The sequence below is a fragment of the Xyrauchen texanus genome, chromosome 34 (assembly GCF_025860055.1).
Source record: "Xyrauchen texanus isolate HMW12.3.18 chromosome 34, RBS_HiC_50CHRs, whole genome shotgun sequence".
Classification (NCBI taxonomy): Eukaryota; Metazoa; Chordata; class Actinopteri; order Cypriniformes; family Catostomidae; genus Xyrauchen; species Xyrauchen texanus.
Window position 1 is genome coordinate 7,176,473 of NC_068309.1, and position 9,714 is coordinate 7,186,186.

Below are 9,714 nucleotides of genomic sequence, written 5' to 3' on the forward strand. Positions count from 1 at the left end.
GTGCGCATGTATAGGTGTGTGTGTGTGTGTGTATATATATATATAGATATATATATATATATATATATATATATATATATATATATATATATATATATATATATACACACACACACACACACAGATGAGTCAAAACATTATGACCACCTACCTAATATGCTGTTGGTCCTCCGTGTGCCACCAAAATAGCACTGGTCTGCTGAGGCGGGGACTCTACAAGACCCCTGAAGGTGTCCTGAGAAAATTGCACTAAGACATTAGCAGCAGATCCTTCAAGTCCTGTAAGTTGCGAGGTGGAGTCATCATGGATCAGACTTGTTGGAGGCCAGGGCAACACCTTGAACTCTTCATCATGTTCCTCAAAACATTCCTGAACAATGTGTGCAGTGTGTCAGAGTGCATTATCCTGCTGAAAGAGGCCACTGCCATCAGGCAATACCATTGCCATGAAGGGGTGTACCTGGTCTGCAACGATGTTTAGGTAGGTGGCATGTGTCAAATTGACGTCCACGTGAATGGCCGGACCCAGGGATTCCCAGCAGAACATTGCCCAGAGCATCACCCCAGGTAAACGGCACACACATACACAGCTGTCCACGTGATGTAAAAGAAAACAGGACTCATCAGACCAGGCGACCTTCTTCCACTGCTCCAAGGTCCAGTTCCGATGCTTGTGTGCCCATTGTAGGCGCTTTCGACGGTGTACAGGGGTCATCATAGACACTCTGACCGGACTGCAGCTACACAGCCCCATATGCAGCAGGGTGGGATGTAATGTGTTGTGACACATTCCTCCCGTGACATCATTAAATGTCATTATGTGCCACAGTAGAACTTTTGCTGGTTTGGACCAGGCGGGATAGCCTCACACATCGATGAGCCTTGGGCGCCCAACACCCTGTTGCCGATTTGTGGTTTGTCCCTCCTCTGACGACTTTCTGTAGGTACTCGACACTGCTGACCGGGAGAACCCCACAAGCCTTTCCGTTTCAGAGATGCTCTGACCCAGTCGTCTAGCCATAACAATTTGGCCCTTGTCAAAGTCAGGCCTTTACTCCTGCCCATTTCTCATGCATTCAAAACATTGACTATGAGAACTGATTTGTTCGTTTACTTGTTCATTCGTTATCTAATCTACCCAGACCTTGACATGTGGCCTTGTTAGGAGATGATCAACATTATTTGCTTCACCTGTGAGTGGTCATAATGTTTTTGCTCATTAGTGTGTGTGTATATATATATATATATATATATATATATATATATATATATATATATATATATATATATACACACACACACATTATTCTCATTTGCAACATATTTTGCATGACGTTGCACATTGTTGTTGTTTTAGCAAGCTTGCACTCCCTATTAATTATTTTATGCAATTTCTAATGTAAAAAATGCCTTTAAATACGATCAACTGTCTTTAAAAGCAACATAATACAGAATTTGCAAAACATTTAACTTTTGTAATTTGATGTGTGTTTAATTTAAACTGAATATTGTTATAGGCTGAAACATGTTAGGCTTTAAAATGAATTGATGGCATTTTTTTCAATTATTGAATGGCCTTATGTTCCTTATGAGTAACTTCAGAAACAGAGAAAGTTATTGCGAAAGTTAATGGGGAAATTTTTTTTTTCTTAAAGGGATAGTTCACCCAAAAAAAAAAATTCTCTCATTTGCTCACCCTCATCCCAAATGTGTATGACTTTATATATTCTTCTAAACACAAACGAAGAATAGAAGAATATCTCAGCTCTGTAGGTCCATACAATGCAAGTGAATGGTGACCAGAACTTTTTTGGCCCAAAAAGCATATTAAGGCAGCATAAAAGTACTCCACGCGACTCCAGTGGTTAAACATGTTTTCAAAAGCAATATGATAGATGTGGGCAAGAAACAAATCAATATTTAAGTCCTTTTTTACTATAAATTCCTTGACTAGTAAATGTGAATAGCCAAAATAATTCTATATTAATCTGTTTCTGATCCACAGATCAATTCAACTATCACTTTAAGAATAAGGTGCACTGTTGATCTGTGCACTGTAAGACACCGACATTCATTAAGAAATTAAATAAGAAAACATTGAATTTAATGTTGTCTTTATGATACTCTAATTTCAGTTACATTTCTCCCAGCTATCAATTTTTTTGATTATTATTTATTTATAAAAAAATGTCTGTGTTTCTTTACAGGTTTGCTGGCAAGACGGTGAGTTCGGGTTCTCTGGTCCTGGTGTCAGTCACCCTAAAGGATTCCAGCACTCTGGTCACTGTTAACACTGAGAAAACTATGATCGGCTCTATGCTCCTGCGGCAGTTTAAAACAGCCCTGATGAACAGCGCCCCCTAGAAAGAGTCATCCAACACACAGCAAAAAGAGCTAGGAAGATCTTACACCTATCAAGTGCTCACCCTTTAACCCTTTCACACTCAAACACACTCTCAAATTCAGTCACAGATAAGTGCCATTATTCAAATGCAAAGTGTCAGTTTGTGTTGCAATGATTTGGGATGTTTTGTATTTGTGTTGTGGGCAGATATATATTTATAATTTGTGTCAATTGTTTAAGTGTGCTGACAGACCGTTTCAAATCTGTTCCTGATATTTCTGAGTTTGCTGTATTCTGAAAATTATCGATTAATACTGACGATTTGCAGAATTTCTTTAGTATTTATTTTTTCTTCATTAGACTTATATATGACCAGTGTTGCCAAATCAACAATTTGAAGTAGTCCGTCTGCTCTGCGAGGTCAATGAAGCTTGTATAGTGTCCAAAACATTTGTTATATTGCTCTCAAATCCATGTGAAGTGCCTTTCTTTAGACGATTAACCCAAGTGCCCAACAGGCTCTGCCAACGAGCCCCACTATTTTAACTACTGCCATAATTACAATGATTAAAAAAATAATAATCATACAGAAACTAAAAAGCAATCTTGATTAATCTGTGTCATACCATAATGTGCCATATGGAATGCAAACTCAACGCTTCAAAGTTCTAATTGCAGAATAGCGACTGTGATGTCATCAGTAGCTGATTACCTGGTGTTGCTAGTGAACAAAGAAAGGACTTAGTGTTTCTATGGATATAATATTTGTTTATCTTTCTAAATTGTTCCCTGCCTATATCTCTTAAGAAAATGAAATGAAAGTGGATGAATAAATGGAACCACAGCTTGAAACCACACTCAAAAAAATAGCACTTTGGATGAACAGGATTGAATCATGGACGTTCAATCGTTCCACGTGATTGAAACGAGTTCTCTTAACAAAACGGAATCAATCTAAACCCAATAAAACAGATCATGTAAAACTAACTTGAATGAATGAATGGTGTTTTTTTTAATATGAATGAATGTTTTTCATTTAACTTGAATCAGTTGTTCTCCTACATTTAAGCCTTCTTGTCTTGTTTAGCCTACATGTTTATATCACTACAACTAGGTATAATGCCAGTTATAAACGTCAATTCTATTTTCTCATTCTTCAGTGACTGCAGCACATGGTATGAAACTAATCCATTTATTGGGAAAAAGTTCGAAGTCTGTTGTACATACCACATTCAAAGCTTAAGGGAATACAGGTTCAATACAAGTTAAGCTCAGTCGAAAGCATTTGTGTCAGTGTTGATTATTTTGACTCGTCCTTTTCTTTAAGTGAGGCACTTACAATGGAAGTAAATGGGCCTATTTGTGGAGGGTTGAAAAACACTGTAAATTCGTATAAGTTCTACAAACTTACAAAATGTAGTGTTTACTTTTATACGTTTCAAAACTTAAGCTTTGTATGTACTTATTTTTTAAGCCATGTTAACTTGATAATTAAACTATATAATTTTAGGTGACTCGAAATGTGCTAGTAGGAGTACTTAAAAATGTTTTGCAACTGCCTTGTTTTAAGCTTCCTTAACTTGTGAAAATTTAGCACGCACACAAAAAAGAAAACTGCATGTAGCAAGCATATTTAATATAAAAAGACAAGCTACAATTATTGACAAAACATGAGGCACAACACTGAAAAAAACACATGACAGCAACAGAATAAATAGTCCACAACTGCATGAGTGTTGCACATCCTTCAGCTTAATAACCTTATAAAGCCACCTGTCTTTAAAACTCTTTTGGGTAACTCGGATCCAATGCATAAATCAGTCCAAACTTGAAAAGAAATCAGAAAAGCCTGGGCAGGTGGGTGATGACTTAACTTTCAAGAACAATGACATTTCTGACCAGACTGTTGTGAATTGTTCTCGGACCTCTGATAAAGAGGGCAACTGGTGAATATCCAACATTTGGCTCTTCTGAATCTTCAGCCTTGAAATGCAGAAATAGATAAAAGTGGCAAAATTACAGAAACATTTATTAAAATGTTTCAAAATACAGAAAAAATACACTATATACATAAAAGAATAGTTCACACAAAAATGATGTCATTATTTACTCACTTGTTCCAGATCTGTATGACTCTTTCTTCCATTGAAGACAAAAGCTTTATTTATGTGTTTTTTTTTTATTTTTATAAATCTTCTTTAAAATGAGTTCCCTCTAAAATGAAAATTATGTTGTCATTTACTCACCCTCATGCCATCCCAGATGTGTATGACTTTCTCTCTTCTGCTGAACACAAATTAAGATTTTAGAAGAATATTTCAGCTCTGTAGGTCCATACAATGCAAGTGAATGGTGACCAGAACTTTGAAGCTCCATAATGCACAAAAAGGTAGAATAAAAGTAATCCATATCTTCAGATACAATTAACAGATCAATATTTAAGTCATTACTTATTACAAATCTCCACTTTCACTTTCAGATGTGAAAGTGAAACTAAACAAGCTTTCAGTTGTAAATGTGAAAGTGGAGATTTATAGTAATAAAGGACTTAAATATTGATCGGTTTCTCACCCACACTAATTATATCACTTCAGAAGAGGTGGATTTAACCATTGGAGTCGAATGGATTACTTTTATGCTGTTTTAAACTGCTTTTTGGAGCTTCAAAGTTCTGACACCATTCGCTTGCATTCTATGGCCTAACAGAGCTGAAATACTCTTATAAATATTTGTTTGTGACCTACAGAGCTGAGATATTCTTCGTTTGTGTTTAGCAGAATATATAAAGTCATACACATCTGGGATGGCATGAGGTAAATAATGAAAGAATTTTCATTTTTGGGTGAGGTATTCCTTTAAGTTTCAAAAATGGTTAAATGATTTAGAAATGTGTGAATAAAGTAATTTACCTCAAATGTTTTGAAGAATCTTGAGGCGTCTTCTCTCAGCAGCACAGGAAGTGCACAAAGCACAGTGGTTCAATTTGTGTGGACACCATGTTGATGTCAAGTATATTTTTTATCTAGTGTTATATGTTGAACATGTTGAATGTGTTATTCGTCCTAAATATTGTGCATTATCTAAAACCCTTCAGTTCCCAACCCATATTCATAGCTTTTGTAACCTTCACAATAGTATGAAGATAGGAAAGCTTTGGCCCAGATGGCATCTGTAGACATTTTTGGCTCATTCAAAGCAGATTTTTGGGGGGAAGATCTGCAGAATTTGGTGGATGGGATTTAAACAATGTTAAATGTGTTAATTGAACCTGAGAGTACTGTACACACAATTAACCAAACTATTTCATAAACGACTTGCAAGTGAAGGGAATTTGTAGAACATTTAAAAATTATGAATGTTGCAATCCTGCCGAGTTTTCTGCATGCACAGATTCTGTCTGGGTTAATGACATAAACATATTCTAACATGACACGTGAATACAACTTTCATTAAAGGGAAAGTTCACTCAAAAATGAAAATCCTCTCATCATTTACTCACTCTCGTGCCATCCCAGATGTGTATGACTTTCTTTCTTCTGCAGAACAGAAAGATTTTTAGAAAAATATTCAATGCAAGTGAATGGGGACCAAAACCTTAGCTCCAAAAAGCACATAAAGGCAGCATAAAGGTAATCCATACGACTCCTTAAATCTATATCTTTTGAAGTAATCCAGTTGGTTTTATTGTTGGTGAGAATAGACCAAAATATAATTAATTTTTCACTATAAATCTCCTTGGAGATCATGATTTCAAGCTCGATTATACTTCCTATACCGCTCTCTAGCACTGTACAAATGCATTAAGCACCAGCAATTGTGCTTAGAGATTGCAATGGCAAGCTGTACAGTGAAAAGGGGTTTTTATTTTGGTCTGTTCTCACCCAAAACCAACTGGATCACCTCAGAAGACATTGATTAAACCACTCGAGTTGAATGGATTACTTTTATCAACTATCATTTACTTGAATTGTATGGACCAACAGGGCTGAACTATTATTTTAATTTATATTGAGGGTGAGTAAATGATGAGAGAATTTTCATTTTTGGGTGAACTAATCTATACGACTGCAGTGGTTAAAAATATTACTTCTGAAGCGATAGTTTAAAAAAGGACTTAAATATTGATATTTTTCTCACCTACACCTATCATATCACTTCTAAGGTATGGATTTAACCACTGGAGTCATATGGACTACTTTTATGCTGCCTTTTTGGAGTTTTAAAATGTTGGTATCCTTTCCCTTGCATTGTATGGACCAACAGAGCTGAGATATTCTTCTAAAAAATCTTGTGCACAGAAGTTTTATTTTTGAGTGAACTACCCCTTTAAGTTTGGGACAGGCTCAAATTATTCTGTGTACAGAACAATATTAAACAAAAAGACCATAATTATACCTTTCAGTAATGAATCAAGAGAATCTCAGCAAGTTCACCATAAGTCTTTTCCGACTCCATTGCCTTCTGACGAGATAAAGTCATCAGCGAAGACTGTGCCGATCAAGTTGCGCATGCGTGTGGTTGTTTGTTTGGCAGATTCTGGTTCGTAAAGCACCTGATACAGAGAGATAAGAAAGGCTAGTTACAGTCACAATGGATTGAAAGTCATCCCAACAAATGATTGTGCATTTACACAAAAGTTTTACCTGGACATTTTTATTTCTCTTCAACAAAAAATGGGGGAAACCAATTCCAATGTTGCCCATTTAGATCAAATAAAGACATATGGCTAATTTACAGTAAACATACACGTGTTACTTACCTCAGAAACTTATACCATGCAAACAACAAAATACATCCACCTTGTTAATCACTTTAAGGCAGGAAACTCTAAACAAGTCTTCAAGCTCTCAGTATTCTTTAGAAAGGGGAGAAAAACGAATAGCATATAAGTCTATCAGTTAAATTACACAACAGTAACCTTGAAACAAAAACGTAATTTAATCTAAAGAATCACAGGCTAACTCCACTACACAAAAATTCCTCAATGCTAAAATTCTCATAAAATGTAGAAATTGGACCTCTGTCGATCGACAGAGGAGCTGCTTAAGTTAAGCACACGCTGCATCATTTAAAATAATATTCTGTAGACGGACAAAACGCTCTTTTGATATCTGTTGCTGTTTGTTTTGTATTCTACATATCCTAAAATATCATCATTAAAGTGAAGTTAAACTAAGAGGTTACTTCAGTTACCTAAACCAGCAACTTTCTGTATGTCTCCTTTCATCATTAAGTACTGTTAGGGATATTTATGTAAATACATCTCAATTTAGTATTTGTGTAGTTCCCGTATTACAAAAATAACAGAAGTTATGAACTTGAGATGACTGACTTTTGATTCCCTCGGACATCTTGTGTTTGAACAGAAGTGTATAGTCCTTCTCCAAAATAAAAGTCCTCTAATTAGAATTCTACATGCACGACAACGGTGTCTGTTGCAGCTCAATATTTCAGCGTTTTTAATGTACTTGCTTTGCACATCACATTCAAATTTTAATTGATTCTTTCAAAACAGAGAAAGTTATTTTTGTTAATTCAGGCCAAATCCATTTAAATGGTGTTATACTTCGTATTTTCGCAATATAGCGCAAAGCAAAATAAACAACTGAATTTAAAAAAAAAACAATAACATTTGTTTGTAGCCTACTTATTAAAGAAGGCAATCTGGACGAGTTATAAGAAGTCATGTTAACCCATTTAAATAAAGAATATTATTAGTAATTCAAATGAACTCTAATTTGATCCTGCTGTGCTCCCGATATAATACAAACTCAATATGATACAACCCGATCTCATGGAAAGTCGCACATAATTTATGAGTTGGCCATTTCGTATTTCGATGTTGTTCTGTACGACTTCATCACGTGAAAATTCCCGGATGTCTAATGCGGAAGTAAGCGTGAGTTTCATGCACAAGGCGTTAATAGGCGCACATACTTATTAATATTATGCCCTTACCCAAACCCCTTATCTAAACCTAACCGATCAGTAGAGTGTGTAAATATGATAGGAAGCTGTTGTTGTAACAAGTGGATTACAGTTGTGAGTGACTAAAGCAAGTAATTGTCACGTAGCCTATTAGATGGCAACGATGTCCATCGACGTCATTGGCTGTAGTGAAAGTTGTAGGAATTCAAACGAGTTCAGTCGCACCATATCATACGAAATAGCCAAATTTAGAAAGGTAGTTGAATCCTGACGATTTCGCCATCAACTGTTTCCTTCCTGCTGCCAGTCGCCCTTTTTGAATGAGATTGATTTAAACGAGCTCTTTCAAAATGAGCACCACGAGTTACGCCAAATAGTCACCGAATTCAAACATGATGCAATTGTGTTTGAACAAGAAACCTGATACAATTGTGTTAAAAGAAAATTAATTGTTTCAATAAAGTGAACAGCCTCCAAAAACCTTTTTTTTTTTGTGTGTGTGTGATTGTGTTGTAATCATCTTAATGAAATGAAGTCAGAGAACCATAATGAGCTACAGCTACTGTTCTCTTATTTGGTAAGCCAATGAGTAGTTTACATGCTGTTTTTCTACCACTCTTTAAATGTGAGTGGGAACAGGTATATAAGTCAACAAGTAGTTTTTGTGCGAATACAGGAGCGCTTGGTTTCAGAGTAAAGAAATGCTGCCCAATTACCTCAAAGTGGTTGTTAGTATTGAGTTGATGTTGTATTGATTACAGGCCGCCCTGGAGTCAAAATAGGTACAATGGCTCCAAAACGTATTTGGACACTTAAGCCACCCTTGAAAATATAAGATAAAAAGCCAAGTGGCATTTCTAAACAAATTATGCTAGATGCTATCTTTCTTTAACATAAATGCCTAAATTAGATCAATCTTGTAAAATGACATATGTACATTTTTAAGTGTTGCTAAAAGGAATATTCCGGGTTCGATAAAAGTTACACAACTGACCACATTTGTGGCATAATATTGATTTACACAAAAATAAATTTTACTTGTCCCTCCTTTTCTTGAAAAAACAAAACGAACAAAAAAAGTCTGGGTTACAGTGAGGCACATAAAATGGAAGTGAATGAGGACAATCCGTAAACATTAAAACACTCACTGTTTAAAAATATAGCCACAAGACGTAAACAATATGCATATAAACATGATTTTAATGTTATAAAATCACTTACTAACCTTTACTGTGTAAAGTTTAGCCAATTATACAAATTCATTGCTATTATGTAATGTCAACAACCCCAAAAATGATGATTTAAACAATAATAATATGCACTTATGATAATATGCGTTTGTATAAAATTGTAATCAAAATACTTTATTACGTCATCAAAAAGCAATCACATTACTAATTACTGTGCTTTTAAGTTACATTCTAAAACATTATTTTTTGTCA

The 9,714-nt window shown here is 35.4% G+C and overlaps 1 protein-coding gene and 1 long non-coding RNA gene across 2 annotated transcripts in view; one reads left to right on the plus strand and one right to left on the minus strand.

The window, feature by feature from the left end:
* LOC127627621 (AP-3 complex subunit beta-1-like) overlaps positions 1–3,922 on the plus strand; it is a 105,703-nt gene extending 101,781 nt beyond the window's left edge. The window contains 1 exon segment of the mRNA XM_052104081.1: positions 2,208–3,922. Coding sequence (XP_051960041.1) covers positions 2,208–2,364 — 157 coding nt within the window. The 3' untranslated portion in view covers positions 2,365–3,922.
* A 1,124-nt stretch (positions 3,923–5,046) lies between these two features.
* LOC127627666 (uncharacterized) lies at positions 5,047–7,725 on the minus strand. The gene is made up of 3 exons (XR_007968564.1): positions 7,677–7,725; positions 7,104–7,199; positions 5,047–6,896 (listed from the first exon to the last, which is right to left on the minus strand). It is a non-coding gene; the product is annotated as an uncharacterized LOC127627666 (long non-coding RNA).
* Positions 7,726–9,714: the final 1,989 nt, after the last annotated feature.